Source organism: Corvus hawaiiensis, chromosome 8, assembly GCF_020740725.1.
Source record: "Corvus hawaiiensis isolate bCorHaw1 chromosome 8, bCorHaw1.pri.cur, whole genome shotgun sequence".
Classification (NCBI taxonomy): Eukaryota; Metazoa; Chordata; class Aves; order Passeriformes; family Corvidae; genus Corvus; species Corvus hawaiiensis.
The window spans coordinates 23,759,834-23,777,516 of record NC_063220.1 but is presented as its reverse complement, the minus strand read 5'-3'; the positions used below and the strand labels follow the sequence as shown (position 1 = coordinate 23,777,516).

Below are 17,683 nucleotides of genomic sequence, written 5' to 3'. Positions count from 1 at the left end.
CTCATGGTGTAGCTTGTCTGTAACGTTGTCTCCTGTTGAAAACGACAGTAGTTGTTTGCACACTTAGAGAGGATGGATTTAACACAGAGTCATTAAGGACAGTAAGTTTGCACTGTCTGAAATGAGTTACCTGGTCTGCCTAAGCCCATTACATGACTAACAGATAGTGAACAGACAGTCCTCTTTCTTGTCTCACATATGTGTGGTGTCTTTCACCGTGTCTGGGTAGATCTGCCAACTTATAACAGATGCAGGATACTAAAACTCAACTGTTGACTTTTCCTAGGCTCCTTGTCACACTCTGAATGTAGCAGTCCCAGCTTGATTACTCCTCCCCAGTCACCTCTTAACTTGGAAACATCTTCCTTCACCAGCAGCCAGTCTCAGAACTCCCTTTCTACATTACCGAGGATTTCCATTAGCCCTGTATCTGTTGGAGAACGTAGAAAAGATAGGTAAGGTCCCCAGGTTTTTTGTTTTTACTACAAAGGTGTCTGAGGAAATTTTGTGTGTTGATTAGGCTGAAGGAATGTGAACATTTAATTTAAATGATGAATACGTAGGTGCAGAGGTGCATCTCAGGTCCTGTTAATTGCATGGTTTTATTTTCTTTAGAAAGTATGTAAGTGATCCTTTTGTGGATTTTAAGAATAAGTGATTTCATAAAGGTTTTGTTTCTTCCATGTTAGATTAATGGCCACACCAAGTAAGAGCAGTCTAAATTGGAATACACCCTTTCAGTTCAACATGCTTATTTATGGTAGCCTTGTTCTGTAGTCTGGAAATCTAAACAAAATTAAGACTTAGTAACGTCTGATAGCTAAATATCAGGTGCCTTAGCATTGCAGAATATGTGCTCTAACCACTGTGCCTTGATTCCATATAACCAGATAACGTGAAAAATTGAGTGCATAACTGTGGAAGAACATATCCCTATGTACAGATGCAATTTTACTGCTCTGACTGATCCCTTTGCCTGTACCTGGACCACAGCTATAATAGCGTTCAGTTTATGTGTAGCTGCTTGCAGAATTTGAATCTAATGTGATAGCTTTCTTAAAAACATGTGCTTTGTGTTTAATGACTATATTTCACAATGAATATTTCAAAGATACGTTGCTTATAGTATCAGTCTTGGACATCTGTTTTCATTTTATCATGATCTGGCTAGAGCGCATATATGAAAAAGTTTACACAAATTCAAAGCAGAGAACAGTGAGACACAAATTTGAATCAGACTTTTATTTCCAATAAGGCAGCTAAATGCCATTCTGGCAGTGTAAAGGAGCTCCCATGTGTTGAAATAGGTTACATTTATGTGGAGTTCAACACCCCTTTGTATGCGTGATTTCTGTAAAAACACTGACCACAAGAAATGTGAATGGTAAAGTCATAAGGATATTCTGTATTCTAACCTTTCTGGTAGTAATAAAAATGTATTCATAGAATGTTACATGAAACTTTTGTTTTCTTTGAAGATTTTGTGACTAAGTTATCGTAGCAATTCTAGAATGTTTTGTGTACAAAGAACAGTGTTATTTTGAAAGGAAATGTAAAGAGGTTTTTGTGAATTTTCATTCTTACTTCAGTGTGACTTCTGTACTACATGTACTCAACTTGTGTTCTTGTATAAATGTTCCTCTGATTGTCACTTGCAAATTCCAAGTCAGAATGTCTTTTCTCTTTCACATGACTAATGATGTGAGTGTTCAGCTGAACAAGCTGGGGTTTTGACACTCCTATATTTTTGTGTCTTTGAGCACAAGATACACGTTCTGATCTCTGGGAAATAACAATTTTTGTTAACGTTGATCAGATTATTGAAGTACACCCAGGTTCCAGCCCCATTACTCTTGCTGTGCTACTGTATAGTCTGAATTCACTTTCTAAAAAGAGTATAATTCTAAGGTTTGGTGTTGGATTTTTAAAACAAAACAAACTATTAAACAGTTCTCAGTTTAGGAAAGTAGCTACTTATATCTGTCCTAAGAAATGTTTAAATTTTGGGGGTTTTATAAGCTTTCTGTTTCCCACAAAATACAAAACTGGCTTTTTCCCAGATAAAATTAATAATAATATAGAAGGGGAAAAAAAAATCAATGTTTCTGTTTGTTCTGTTGATTTTAATTTAAATGAAAATTAAAAGATCTTAGCAGTTAAGACTTTTTCTCTATTCCATGTCTAGGGATCCTGGCAGGCAGTCTGAATATTATAGAAAAATGCTTAGCTTGATTTTGATAGCACTGCTTATCAAGTAAAACATCTTTTTAATGTTATCATTCTTTTTTACTTTATTACTGATTTGCTATACAGGCATAGTTATCTGTCATTCTGTACTTACTAGAATTCTCAGATAGGATCCTGTGTAATTTGTATAGGTTTGATTCCTTCTTATTCCAATACAAAGCAAACTAACTAAAAATGGGTGTGGTAGATGAAAAAGCAGAAAAGTACAATAAACAAAGCTCAGAAAGATGCAGTTTTAGTTTTTAATGAGATAATATACCTTGGTAAATTTTGTGACATATGAAGAACCTTCATATAACATTGCTTACATGCTCATAAGTGAGTGAAAAAAAAACCAGTTTTCTGCAAGTTACCAGAATTTAATTAATTTAGGTTACATGCAAAAAATGTGAACATCAGTATTAAATTCAGTACATTGTTAAGCAATTGCTGAGGGCATTACCTCTAACAGTGGTGTAAGATAACTGTGTTCCAGACTTGCATTCATGCCAGCAGCCAACAGTTTTTATCTCATATGCATTAATAAGCTGGCAAACTATTACACCTCTGCTGCAGAAGGCTACCACAAGGATCCCTTCAAAGTCTGGCAATATGCATAGTTATGAAACAATGTCCCCTTCCCTCTGCCCCCAGCTCCAAATCCTACTTTTCCAAAAAATATCCTTCCTCAGCCTCACTCACTGCAGTGGTAGTGAGTGAAGTCCAGTTAACTCTTCTTGTCTCTGAACAGCACAATAAAGTAGTTTAAGCAGTTGGCACAATTTAGAGAACATCTCTATGGCATAATGAAATGCTAGGAAAGAAAACATTCAAATTAATGCATGTCAAATGCAGTATAGTGGTATTAAAATAAAAAATACACCACACCTGGTGCCCAAGCTGTTTCATTCACAGTGAGCTCAACTGTTAACACCTGGTGATGCCTCTTGCTGTGTAGACATTATTAAGTTTATAATAGTAGAAACCAGGACTTTTTAGAAGACTACTGTTTGTTTATAACATCATGAATGGACCAGCCCTATTTGTATAGGTGGATACATCCCAAATACGGGGGGAGGAAAGGGGAATGTATCAAGGTTTTCTTTTGTATAAGCCATTTTCTTGTTATACTTACTGGTGTCTTACTATTGTTTGTCTTGTTCTAAGTGTTCTTGTCTTCTCAAATCTTCTACATCTTTCAGATATCTGTTCCGTAATAAGTCTTTTCTGAGAATCCCTGTGGCTCCTAGGCCTAGGTTCTCATCACTAAGGAGTTTGAGGTTGGCCTGATCTAAGGTTGTCCTTCTCGAGCAGTATTGCGCACTTTGTGCTTTTTTTACGTTTGGATAATTGCCCTGAGGAGAATTTGCATGGTAATTGTAATGCTACCATGCAAACTGCTGTCTTAATGGCTTGACTTTGCAACTGCTTAATTTTCATTACTAATTTATGTCTCCCAGCATACAAATATGAAATATGATATTTGTGCTTTGTTGTCCTTTGGTTTACCACCTTATTATTCATTAAGTTTATTTTCACTGGCAATGAAGACTCCCAACATTTGTATTTGTAATATACCCTTCTGGAATATGGTTTGACAGTGACATATTATATACAATGGTTCAATTCCTTTCATATAATATGCATCTGGAAGCTTCTTTCCTATCAACTTCATGACCATACTATTTATAATTCGTATTTACCATCATTTTTAGAGCAGTCGTGTACCTGCTATACATTTACTTCTGCCCCTGTACATTGCATGATGTTAAGGGAATGCATTTAAGACAGTTGACAGTTAGTGGGTTTTTTAAGTAACTGTTTAAAACTATTTTATTATTACAGTTCAGACAGGCATAAATATTGCATGTAACTTTGATATTGTGGTGGTTCAAGTGCAATTTTTTTCTAAATCAGTTTTACCTATCTCCTCTAAAAGGCCCTACATGGAAGAGCCACGCCATGTTAAAGTGCAGAAGGGTTCTGAGCCACTCGGGATTTCCATTGTGAGCGGAGAAAATGGTGGAATATTTGTCTCTAAAGTAACAGGTGGGAGCATTGCCCATCAAGCTGGCCTTGAATATGGTGATCAGTTACTGGAGGTAATTGTTTGCTTACTATTTCTAAGGTTTAATAAATCAGTTTGTATGACTGCAGCCATAACTGCCTTCCCCAAAAAGACTGTGTTGGGAAACCTTGTGCACTGTGAGATGTAGCAAAGAGTACTCTCTATTGTAATATTCCATGATTGTGACTGTGACTTTTTTCAGCCTTTATCATAAAAATAATGTCTTTTGATGATATACCTACCTCCCATCTTATATAGATATAATTCAGTTTTAAGTTAGTTAGTTTCAGTACTTAAAACAAAAAAGTCCCAACACCGTACTCTGCCTGATGAGGTGAGTACATTTTCAAGCAGCCGGCTTTTACTGAGCTTCATGCTGTTGTTGCTGTGCCATAGCCTTAGCTAAGATACCTGGTTAAAAAATTACTCATGCAGGCTCAATGATGTTTCTGCCTACTGTGTTAGATAAACACACAGAATAGCATTTTGTAAAGCACAGACCTGCTTTGTAAATGTAGCATCATGTTAAAGCACCTTCTGTTGCACAGTGTTTCTCATACTAAAATAGACCTGAATAGATCTGAATTTATCTTTAAATTCTGAATTTACTCAGATTGGTGATCTGAATCAACTTGTATTTAATCAGTGATATCAAATCATAGCACAGCTCAGAATACATATGTCTTTTAACAGTGAAAATACTGTTAAACTCCTTGTCAGGTTACCAAATACTTGAAAATTCTGATGATTCCTTCCAAGGAATAAACCCTAGGAATCACTGTCTAGCAACATTTTCATTCTCCTATTTGCTCCAGTGGGATTAAGTGAGCATTTAGACATTAAACTAATTAGGACACTGAAAGAATGAGTTTGCTAGTTTTGCTAGTTTGAAAACTTGACATTCTGGTTTGTGCAATTTTTCCATAGTTTAATGGAATAAATTTGAGAAATGCTACAGAGCAACAGGCTCGGCTAATCATTGGGCAGCAGTGTGACACCATCACCATTCTGGCTCAGTATAACCCACACATGTATCAGCTTGGCAATCACTCACGGTCAAGGTAAGGCTGGCTAGACTTGGGAAAAACTAGCTCTTCTGTCCACACAATTATTTAGCTAGTACTAACTTCTGTACACTTAATATATTTGCAAACATGAGCACATGTGTGCTGATAAGTGTAACTGCTTGCAAAAGTAATGTATGAATGCATGTTTGTCAAAAGAAAAATGATGCATCTAAATATATTCTCTTTTATTTAGGCGTAATCCTTAAATATACTAAACTGAAATCCAAGATTACTTCTTCCTAGGATTATGACATTTTAATACTTCAAATATTTTTTACTTTTTTTTCCATGATTGGAATTTCCAGTATTAATTAGAGAAGGCATATGACCTGGTGAAATTACCCATCCTACTTTGATGCATGATCACACCTCAAAAGAGAGCTTTGTCTTTCTCTTAGATTTATGGTGAACGTATGTTTTTTGGCATGCTCATTTGAGTTATTTGGTTTGTGTTTTATCTCCCTTACTTTAAAATTGACTTACAGCCAAATTAAAAATTTTGAGTGGAAGATATTTGGCATTAACCCACCAGTCTTTTATTCTGTTTTTTTCCCCTGTCATAGTTCTCGCTTAGAACCTGTGAGTAATCATTCCACCCCTCAAGGCAGCGGAGCTGCAACGCCTGACAATCATTCCGTAATCGACACTGTGAGCGAACAGGATGAAGGAACAATGACACCACCATCCAAACAAACCACTCCAACTACAAGTCCCCGGAATTCCTTAAGGTAGAGAGTAAAACTTTTGTCTTAAAGGAAAGTAAATGGTCAGGGTGGATATGAAGAGTATTAAAAAATGAAGTGTACTTCTGTGACTGCTGTGTCTGGTTGAAATAAGTCAGCAGACAAGTTAAGTGGACCCCAGAATATAAATGTACATGTTTTCAGACTGTTTCTGAAACATGAGGTCTGCAAGGAGTGAAGAAAGTTTTCTGCAAGATTGGTTTAGTTGGAAAGGTGACCTATTATAAATAATATTTATATAAATATATATTCTTCAGATGGCAGGTTGATTTTCTGCAGTGCAAGTTTTTAACAGTATGCGTGTTACTTCTTTCTGTCAAAAGGGGCCCTGTGGACACAAACAAAAGGACCCCTGAACCTAGAATTGTTGTTGTTAAAAAATCCCAAGTCGATCTTGGAATCCAAATATGTGGTGGAAACCTGTATGGAATATTTGTCTCAGATGTGGATGATGATAGCCCAGCAAAAGGACCTGATGGGCTAGTCTTGGGTGACATGATACTTGAGGTAAGCACTTCAGAAATGTCTGCGGTGTGCTGATGAATGGCTGGGATGGTATAAAGAGGGAGGAACCAAGTGCTGTGCTGTGCTGTCCCACAGTGTGGAATATTCCATGAATTTTGAGTTCCTGCCACAAAACCCAGGTAGGACTGGTCAGAAAGAAAACTTGCATTTTGGCTGCAGTATGTGAAGAGCTGGATGACGTGAACCTGGAGAACTATCACTGTTGATAGCACAAGATTCCCCAAAGTTTGAAAGGATTCACATATGTCTACCTGTAATTATTAACACCTGCTCCCTTCATCTAAATGGGAAGCTTGGAATTCTGTATGTAGGAGAAAAGCAAGGATATGAAAGATAGTGTAAAACAAAGAACAGTATTGATCTTACCTCTATGAAATTTTAAAGAGAGTTTAGGGAAAACCATTTTGTCAGTGATAGAATCACGGACACAGACCAGCAGGAAATCTGAATCGTTTATTCAAAGGAATGAGCTGGTTTTATACACTTTCTAAGACACAGTATTTCCTTATATGGTGTGACCTATCCCATGTTGCCACATCAGCAGCACACTTCTTTCTATGTGGTGATCACGCACTGCTCACCCGTCCGCCAGCTCCCGGCAGGCTGCTCTCAGTAGGGCTCTGCCATGTGACACCTCCTCCCCCCAGGGTCCGGTGGAGACAAACCTCTGTCTGCCACCATGTGCCTCTGCAGGCAGGTTTTATAGCTCACAACCCAATTCTCTCTTATTATTCCCCATACCATATATTGTGTCTTTGACTCCGCTTTCTGTATCTGAAATGAGAATATTTACTTGCTTGTGAAGACTGTTAAGGTGATAAACACGTCTGTATGAGCTTTTCAGATACAAGTGAGCATTGACACTTTCCCATTGAACTTCTAGTATCTAGATTTTGCTTTGTAATCATGTTTGACCTCCTTCAGACTACTTGCTATCCCTAAATATATTAATTTTTTTTCAGTGTGAATTTTATGATTCTCAGATTACACTTGGAAAACTTTTTCAAGAAGTGCTCTCTCACAGTACCTCTCTGCTGTTTGCACTCGAGTTTTTTGTTTTCCACTGTAATGTCTCAGTCTCCTGCTAGACATCTTAAGGTACTAGAGTTAAGTGACAAGACTTATGTATATAGAACCTGCAACTGAGAAAAACAAAATCATTCTGCATGTTTTACAAGCTCACCTAATTCTATTTCTTGTTAAAATACAATTTCACATCTAAAGGTTTCTTTTTATGTTTTGCAGTATGGGTCCATTGACATGCGAAATAAAACAGCTGAGGAAGCCTATCTTGAAATGTTGAAGCCTGGAGAAAACATCAAAATAAAGACTCAATACAGAATAGAAGAGTTTAATAAGATAAAAGAGCTTCCTGGAGATGGATTCTACATCAGGTATTTGAGCATGACTGGTAATGACAGCATAAGGCTGTTAGGATAATGTGCTGACCATCATGAAAGAGAGAGAGAGGACATTAGTTTTGCCAGGTTTTTTAAAATTTAGTTTACTAATTTATCCAGCTATTCTCTGACAGCAAGTACACAGTCTAGTATAGCAAGTCTTCACTTTTCACTCCTTGTGTGTTCTTGAAATTCAGTGTGTGCCACTAATCTGTTAAGTTTTTTCAAAAAAGGAGTGTTCTTCCCTTGAGTTGATAATAGACCACTTGCAGAGCCTGTTTGTCTTCCTTTCCAGAGCACTTTATGACCGTCTGGCAGAGATGGAACAGGATTTAAGCTTTAAAAAAGATGACATTTTATATGTGGATGACACTCTACCACAGGGAAATTTTGGTTGTTGGATGGCTTGGCAGCTAGACGAGAATGCTCAGAAGCTGGAAAGAGGACAGATTCCAAGTAAATACATGTAAGTGACCTCAGGTGCAGTATTCATCTTTAAAAAGTATTTGTCTTTAAAAGTCTGACTAGTGAGACAGAAGACTTGTTTGCTTCTGTTCTTTCTGGGAGTTAGTAATTCTTAGATATGTCATTTTAGGGATGGCATATTTTAATATACATTGAATTAAGTATATTGCTCTATCAAGTTTGTTTTAATGCTGCTAAATAATAAACTAGAAATGACAATGTCCTGGGGTGCATCAGGCACAGCATCACCAGCCGTGATACTATTAAAAAATTCTAAAAAGATAACTTTAAATACCAGCCACTTTGTCTGTTTTATTCTAGGATGGATCAGGAATTCTACAGGAGACACAGCATGTCTGAGGCTAAAGATGAAAACAGTTCATCTAAGACATTGTCAGCAGCAGCAAGGAGGTCATTCTTCAGAAGAAAGCATAAACATAAGCGAAGTGGTTCCAAAGATGGAAAAGATTTACTGGCTCTAGATACAATCAGTACAGACTCAATTCCTTTCTTGGATGGCAAGTACCTTTGTTATACTTGGGAGGGGTTTGCCTTTATTTCTCTTTCATTTTTAATCAGGTGCAGCACAGCACAACAAATAATGTTCCTTTCTAATTGCTCTGAATACAAATGGTGATCATTACTTTGAATAACTTTTTTTTTTTTTTTGTATTAAATTACAAGCCAGTGTGTTTCAAAATAATACTTTGGTAATTTCTTCCTAGACCTATTAGCATTGCTATTTCACACACAGAGTCACACAGAATAACGAGGTTGGAAGAGACCTCCGAGATCGTCGAGTCCAACCCATGCCCTAACACCTCAACAAGACTATGGCACCAAGTGCCATGTCCAGTCTTTTTTTATTTCATTTGGAGAGGGAGATTCTTTTTGATATATGGTTTTGATCTTCAACTATTTAATTTCTGTCTTGGTTGCTTAGTCTAGACAGAAATCCTGTGCACCACTCAAAAACTTCACTTTCATTTCTTCACTCCTTTAGAAAAGTCATGTTGGTTACAATACTTACTTCCTTGTAAAAGCTCAACAAACCAGAGATATCAAATACTGTGTATTTTTTTACACTTTTAGGGATGATTGCTGAAGGTGAGGAGTTCAATTTTTCTAAATGAACACTAGGTTCAATAAGAAAAATGTCTGTTTTCATCTGTCAAGTGGAAAAATCGCAGTAATGACTGACTGTATTTTGTATTTGTCAAGGTCCTTTGACCTTGCAGAGGAGGTCTTCTCATAATTCCTAGAAGGATGCTTCTGCTTGTTTGAGGAATGCCAGGAAATGTATACTTTTACAAATACATGTCTTCTCTGTGTGTAGATTCTGCAAGTTTGGCTTATCAGCGTGTCCAGAAAGTGGACTGTACCTCCCCTAGGCCTGTCCTTATTCTAGGACCTTTACTTGATGCTGTGAAAGACATGCTGGTCAAAGAATCCCCTGGAAAATTTTGCAGATGTCCTCTTGGTAAGTATGCAAATATAACTAATTTATTCATGCTTAGAATACATGATAGTAATGTGAATAAATGAACAAAATGATAACACAAGCATGGGTAAGCCCCCAAGGATCTGAACTTGCAGACATTGTCTTCTTAGCCTTGTTCTGTGCCTAAGGAATAGTAATGAAAGGGAATCTCTTCTATGAAACAGAGGTTATGAAAGCTTCCCAGCAAGCCATTGAACGAGGTGTGAAGGATTGTCTGTTTATTGATTACAAACGGAGGAGTGGACATTTTGATGTGACAACTGTAGCTTCAATAAAAGAGATAACAGAAAAGGTGAGTCAATTTTAATGCTGTAGTTCTTTGTACAATTTACATACTTATGTTGGGGGGGTGGGAATTTATGTTAGCAGTGTCATCCTTTAAGACGTTCTGAGAACTGTTCCCCAGGCAGCTAAATAAAATAAAACTTACCTTACTTTGTCATGTGACTATTTAAAGGAAGCTCAACTTCATAGAAACTAGAAATTCTTCTACAGTGTTATTAAATAAAGTTAGAAATAATTTTCTTAAATTCCATCCTCTACCCCCTCCAAAAAAGGATTTAATTTTTTTACCTATTCCATTTAATGCAGTCATATAGAATATAAACATCATCCGTAATCCTGGAGACAGATGTTACTTAAAGTCTGTTCATTGCATACAGTTTTCAATCAAACCACATGGAAAGTCCTATTAATGCTTGTGTTTGCTTATGATTTCTGAAAGAGAAAATTAATAGGAATATTTAAATTTTGAAAAAATGTACTGCATATATTTCAATCTGAGTTTTCATTTCATTAGTTCTTCAAGTACTTTTATTTCTGTCAGTGCATGCTTTTGATACTATGAATGCAATTTCTTGCAATTTTTCATCTTTTGTCTTTTGTTATAAATCCTTTGGGTACAAATTGCTCAGTATTCCCAAAATGCTAAATGTATGGCAAAATTCTTTTGGGTTGTTATGATTTAAGTAAGGGAAGAAATGGGGGATTTGCATGTGTGCTTGTGCTCTTTAACTGAATGAGTGTTTTGCATTTACATTTGATCTTAGGATTGTCATTGTCTGCTTGACATCGCTCCTCATGCCATCGAACGGCTCCACAGTGTTCATATCTACCCTATTGTAATTTTTATTCGCTACAAAAATGCTAAACAAATCAAGTAAGTCTGTGAGGGGTATAGTTCAGGGATGCTTATTCTAGCTTAAAATAAGTCTGGTTTACTGTTACTGTTTATTTCATCCAAGTCATCTTAAATCTCTTAAAGCAGCCACTGAGACTGGCCCAGTGCCTGGTGCTAATGACACCAAGGTTTGATCCTTGTGTGGGCCATTCACTGAAGAGCTGGACTTGATGATCCTTCTGGGTCCCTTCCAACTCAGAACATTCTGAGATTCTGTAAAATGGGGAAATTATTCCTCATAAAACCCACTGTGAGGTATATGGTCTTAACTTCATTTCAGTTGCATGACAGTTAAGTGAATCTTTCAAAGAAACCCATGGAGACCAAACTGAATGTCCTCCAGAAGGATCTTTCCTGCTAACCTTTCTAGCAAATTTTAAGACAGATATGGGTAAGATCCATTGAGGATTAAGTGTTGACCATGACAAAGAGCTGTTCTTCATCTTCTTAGAAGGGGAAGGGTGTGGATGCAGTGCCAATTGATTCATAACATCAGCTTTCCCACCTTCATTCTCTAGTAAACAGAGGAAGGGAAGCCCCCTTTTGCCACATAGTGCATATACTGTGGTCTTCTCAGGCTGTGTTATTTCAGTAATTGTGGAATTCCTGCTTGAATATAGCCAGGAACAGAATGCATGAGTTGCAAACCCCAGTCCATCCCTTGGTGTTTGAGAAAGCCTTTACACATTTTGATAGATTGATTTGGCAAGAAGGAGCATAATCTTCCAACATGAATATTAAGAAACACTTTTGCTAAGAGATCTTACACTTGTGCTCTCTTCATATTTAAAGTTGAAGATTTCTTATATTCTTGATCTGTAGGTAAATTTGATTACTACCTATTTAATAAAGAAGATAAGTATCACTACTTCAAAGTAGAAACAGGACATAGAGCAATGAGGTGTATTTCATTACCACTATAGGATTGTGCATTTAAATGATAAACGGAAATGTCATGTCTTGACCTGCATTGGAAATGAAATGGTGACCATTACAGCTTTTTCTTTTTTTTGGAAAGTGACAGAGATGAAATGAATCGAGCAAGGATTTCTGGCAGTATAGGTTGCAGTGGCACATTGTCTCTGCTTGTTGTGAGCACCAAAAGTTTCTCCAAACATCCTTTGTAATACAGTACAGGTTCTATTGGCATTCTCTGAAATGCTCCACAGCAATGATAGGTTAGTTTAGTAATTATGTTTTTAAATAATTATTTTAGCATTTGTATTTTTCTGGTTTTTTCATATATTTTCAAGAGCTTGTATAATAGAAAAAGAGGCATCTCAAAAATGTGTCATATATATGATAACATGGAACTACTGTGTTTGCTTGATGCTTGATCCTTCACAAGCCCTTAGAGGAGCGGTACTTGAGCCCAGCTTTGTGTAGGGGGTACTGGCATGTATATGAATTGATGACCCAATTCATATGAACAGGAAAAAATTATATTCTTTCCTCCTCAACTGTGTCCCAGTCTCTGAAACTTTAAAGAAATACCGTCTTGGTCTGACAGCAGATAAATTTGTTGGCACTGAAGTGATCCTGATGACTCTGCTGTGCTGAAACACAGTAGATGGCACTCTGGGCCTAGGAGTCTGCTTGCATGTGAATTAGCCTTTATTATGCACTCAACTAGAGGGACTCTTTTCAAGTCCATTAAAAAAATTACTCTTATACAAGGTGTTTCCTTTTTTTTTCTCTTTTGTTTGTTTTTTTTTTCAGAGAGCAAAAAGACCCAATCTTCCTGAGGGACAAAGTTACACAAAAACATTCCAAAGAACAGTTTGAGACAGCTCAAAAAATAGAACAGGAGTATAGCAAGTACTTTACAGGTTAGTATTTAATCAAACTTTCAGCAGGAACACAGTGGTAATTTAATCCATTTGCACTTTAATTCAAAAGATCAATGTCCTTTCAATGAGCACCTTGGGTTTTTTCCTTCTGCCTTCCCTTTTGACAAACTGATGTTCTGTTATTTTATTTTACCAGGAGAGGAAATATCAAGATAGAAATCTTCCACATGTTTTTGTTCTGAATGTTATGAATCTTATGATCTAAAGAGGTTCTGAAAAGGTTTTATTAGTAGCCAGTAGTATAGAAACTATGGTCAAGATTTGACAATTTGACAGTGTTGTCAGTGTTATACCCTGTAAAGAGTACAAGGGTTTTTTTTTTTAATTGTAAAAATCAAACAAAACAACAGAAACCCCTTGTAGTTTAAATTAACAAATGATGATTTCCAAAGGTCCATCCAACCCCAACCTTTCTGTAATTCTGTGTGATTTTGTGATTTGTGAGACATACTTTAAATGTTTCAACAATGGAAAAAAGATTGTCCAAGGTTTCTTGAGCATGCATTGTAATTTGGAATAATTAAATTCACCTTTAGAAGCCTTTTTAACTTCATAAAATTATGAAATCGGTCTTGGATTGTGTTTTTATCAGAGAAAGAAAACAGTGTCTGGAGACTGTTCATTTCAGAGTATATTTCCATGTGATTCCACATACCTAGAATTTTATTCCCAGTCTTTTGAATGTATCTTGATGTGCATGGCAACAAAACTTAAAAAAAAGAACAAACAGCCTAAACTCGCCAAAATCTAACTTTTCATCCCCTGAAAAATGGGATTCTTACAGAAATATTTTACTGAGTGCAGAGAGACAAAGGGGTGTGTTTAATTTAGAGCTCGCTCAGTGCATCCTGAGAGAAGCCACATGTTCTCAACAAAATCACTTACCTGTTATGTAATAGCCATACAAATGTTTTTACATAGTACATACTAAACTTTTGCAGAACTTGACATGCATGTGGCCAGATTGCATCACCACATGCTTCTTGTTTCGTCATTTGTGACATTTTAGTTTCACCCTGATAGTGGAAGTGGCACTCCAAGAGCAGTCCAAGAGCATCTTATGTGTATCTTCTCATATGCCCCGTGGGAAGGGCCTCCTTCTGTTGGTGCCAGGTGCAGTGGACTCCAGCTGTCATCAACACTTCCAGATGCTGGTAGTCAGAGAGGGTTGGTGTTCAAATTGCACTGACATTCAGGCTTGTTGAAGTTATAGTGTTGTACATAAAATAAGCCTGTAGATAGGCATGCTGTACATGGTAGGTTAGTCATGGAGCTATAGGTCACACTCTCTCAGACCAGAGCTCTTTAACTACCTCATGAAGTTCACTTTTTGACCAATGGCTTTCAAGTTGACATTGTTTCCTCTATGAAGTTGTGAACAGTGTGTAATCTGAATCACTTCTTCCCTGCCATTTGTCACCATTCATAAACCTTTTCAGTTACCGTGTTCTGTATCCAAAGTCACCTGACATCATTAACTGTAGTATATATAGCAGAGCCAAATATTTTATGTTTATGTGACGTCGTATTTTCTCTTTTGAAAAAGAAGAATTATGCCTTAAGCTGTATAAGACTTCCCATACCTTTTCAGCATTAGTAGTAACTGTGGCCAGAGGCTTTGCTGACGTATTTCTCAAGTCATGAAGTTCCTCTTTTTTTAAGTATTAAAGACAATCCTCCCATGTGTCAGTGTTGGCATTTTACTTTTTATGTTTAGCAAGGGTAGAATAAAAGGTGTTCATTTATCTTTTGAATTGATTTTCAGGGAGCTGCGTGCTGTTGTTCCTTGAATGTAGTTGGCGATAAGAATTGCAGTAGCAACCACTGCTGTTTAATTTAGCTCAGCGATCTGTGAGCTGCTCATAATTTACTTCTAATATTTGTAAATAGTGTCTAGTTGCTACAGCTATAGTCTCTATGTATATTACCCTGTAAATATAAAACTCTTAACAGCACATGTTGAACAGAGAAGGTTTATTATAGCAGGTTCTGACCATCTTTAGTCTTAAACTTTGCCACCTGATGCCTCTGAAAATAGTACATGGAGGCCTCTTACAAAACAGTTGTCTTAGTTGATTATAGCCATCAGTTCCTTGACTTCCCTGGATTGTTTTAGGAGCTAGCAGAAGAAACTGTGTATTGAATGCTTGACCTCTTTGCTCTGTTTATTTTTTTTTTTTTTTAAATAGAGCCATGCATCTGTCAGATACTGAGTTGAGTTGCTTAATTCTGATCTGTTGATAAACACTTTGCAGATAGATGCAGAAGACTGTTCTTGGTAATTAATTATAACTGTTCCAGTCTCATTTGTGTGTGTGGTTTCTTCTTCTCCAGGCACTGTCCAGGGAGGAGCCCTTTCAAGCATTTGCACTCAGATTATGACAACTGTCGACCAAGAACAAAACAAGGTCCTGTGGATCCCAGCTGGCCCACTGTAGATTTATTTTGCTGTGAAACTACTTTCCAGATGTAAATAACCAACTAACATTCTATCCAATGGACTCAGTTCATTTCCGTCTTTATAAAGATATCCATAAGTGATTTCTGTTTCATGAAGGGGAATGATAACACTGAACACCTGAGGACCTGATGAGGCATGTGGGAAGGGGTAGATCACTTCAGCAAGCTTGTCTCTTATGTCGTGCGTGTACACATGACAGGTTGTCACGAGGGTTGTGACCTGTATGTACTTGTCCATGAGTAATGAATTTAACAATGCTGCAAAACCCTGTAGAATGACAAGTTTACAAAAACCTTTTCAAAGTATTTGGTTCTTGCTGTTTACTTGAACGTCTTTTTGTTTTGTTTTGTTCTTTTTTTAACTCTGTGTCCTTTCACTTAATGAGGTAACTCTCCAAAATGGAGTGAAATTTCTGAGTATGAGTGGACAGTTTATGTACAATGTGACTCTTAGTTACAGTTTTGACCATTTCTAAGCACATTGTTGACTTGACAACCAGGTAATAATGTGAGATTGAATTGGTACACATTGGGAGTAAACTCAAAAGGAAGTACACTCCTACACAGGCCAGACCACTGTTTGTATCCTGTCAATGCTTGTCTGTCAAAGATATCGTTTCTTGTTTTATGCATGAAGCTAATATTTAAACGTCATGATGTATCTGAGCAATCCAAGTTCAACATGTGTTGACAAATAATAATTTTTGGTTGTTGGGCCTGGATTAAGTACTGGTGGGGGAGAGTCATAAACTAGGCCTAGCATGCTGTGTTCTGTCACTTTTAGATACTGTAAATATGGAAAGCTTATGTTGGTGCAATTTTGCAGGGTAATTCTTAAGCTTTGTACTTCAGTGTGTAGCATTCACATAGACTGTTTTTATTTAAGAGCAGACACAGTTTTAGGGCTTTGATTAAAAGCCTTTAGAAAGGTACTTAATTGTTAGTGTTTTCACTGTCAGAAAATAAGTGATTGTTTAGTTTTGGTTGCAATACTTATTTACCTGTTGTACCAAACTCTATTATATCGGTTCCCTTTTTGGTTTTTTGCACTTCTGACTCTGTGTTCCTAACACAGGTTTTGTACCTGTTTCTTCTGTCTCTTGTGCCATGTTTCCTGGGTACTGTATTTTAATTGTTTTTAAAATATTATTTGAATAGACCTGCTTCTCAGTCACTGTTTCTAACATTTCATTATGTAGGGTTTCTAGTTTTACACTACAGGCTGTAATTTTGCTTCTGTTTGCAGCTTTTATAATTAAAAAAAGGGATTCTTCTTGCACAGTTCTTCAAGAAAGATCTAAATTTAAATTCTGTTCTACAGTTGCTATTTTATGGTTCAAAATACTTTTTATAGCATTTATATAGTTATACACTATATAGAGTATTCTGAACTATAAAAACATCCAAAATATATATAGTATTTTATATAGTATTATACCATACTATTATAATACTGTATATATAAATTAATAAATATGAAATGGTATGGATGAATTAGTAGTCCAAGTACTTCTCATGGTGAGGGACAGAAGTTTTTTGTTTATCTTAATTTTTTGTTTGTTTTGTTTGTTTTTTAAAGTTTGAGAACAGAGTAGGCTCCAGTGGTACAACTGAAACAGACAGGTACTGTTCTGACATGGATTTTTCTGTACTAAATGAAAATGTCACTTTGTATCAAAAAAAAAAGTTAAAGAAACTGATTACTAAATAAAGGTCAATTTCTGTAACTTCACTTGTGTGTAATGGGTGCATAGAGCTCATGCTCTTTTTGACTCTGTTTAATTGAGTCCTCATATAAGGTTTTAATTTCTGACTAAAATTGGCATATCCACCTGATAGTTTCAGATATCCACCTTGAGAAGAGCAAGTTTGTTTTGTGCTCTTGCCTATCCTTGAATGCATAAATACCAGGACACAAGAAGTTAGGTGTTGTTTTGTGTTAACATTTTTAATGTTCTGGCCCATTGGTGTTAAGGAGTTCAAATGGAAATGCAGTTGATTGGATGGAGGCCTTAACTGAAGAATGAGTATATCACTGGTATTTTCAAGAGAGAGTCACTGGGGAAGAATGTGAATATTAGCTTAAAAGCACATTGTAGAATACTCTCAGCTTTTACACTTCAGACAGTCCAGCCTCTTTTGTTCATTGAGTTATCTGAAAGCTTAGGGAAGGTAATTATTATGTACTAACTTTTCTG

At 36.5% G+C, this 17,683-nt stretch overlaps 1 protein-coding gene across 6 annotated transcripts in view; it reads left to right on the top strand.

Annotated features, from left to right (window-relative positions):
* Window positions 1–17,217, top strand: part of DLG5 (discs large MAGUK scaffold protein 5) — a 100,379-nt gene extending 83,162 nt beyond the window's left edge. For 3 of the 6 annotated variants that reach the window (XM_048310655.1, XM_048310650.1, XM_048310653.1), the window contains exons 21-34: window positions 287–455; window positions 3,429–3,506; window positions 4,166–4,328; window positions 5,222–5,355; window positions 5,925–6,089; window positions 6,428–6,611; window positions 7,875–8,023; window positions 8,325–8,495; window positions 8,816–9,012; window positions 9,831–9,974; window positions 10,160–10,287; window positions 11,045–11,154; window positions 12,895–13,004; window positions 15,360–17,217. In XM_048310655.1, coding sequence (XP_048166612.1) covers window positions 287–455; window positions 3,429–3,506; window positions 4,166–4,328; window positions 5,222–5,355; window positions 5,925–6,089; window positions 6,428–6,611; window positions 7,875–8,023; window positions 8,325–8,495; window positions 8,816–9,012; window positions 9,831–9,974; window positions 10,160–10,287; window positions 11,045–11,154; window positions 12,895–13,004; window positions 15,360–15,463 — 2,006 coding nt within the window. In that variant the 3' untranslated portion in view covers window positions 15,464–17,217. Of the gene's footprint in view, window positions 1–286; window positions 456–3,428; window positions 3,507–4,165; window positions 4,329–5,221; window positions 5,356–5,924; window positions 6,090–6,427; window positions 6,612–7,874; window positions 8,024–8,324; window positions 8,496–8,815; window positions 9,013–9,830; window positions 9,975–10,159; window positions 10,288–11,044; window positions 11,155–12,894; window positions 13,005–15,359 lie in introns of those variants that run through there. The other 3 variants (XM_048310652.1, XM_048310651.1, XM_048310654.1) reach the window with 2 other exon arrangements.
* Window positions 17,218–17,683: the final 466 nt, after the last annotated feature.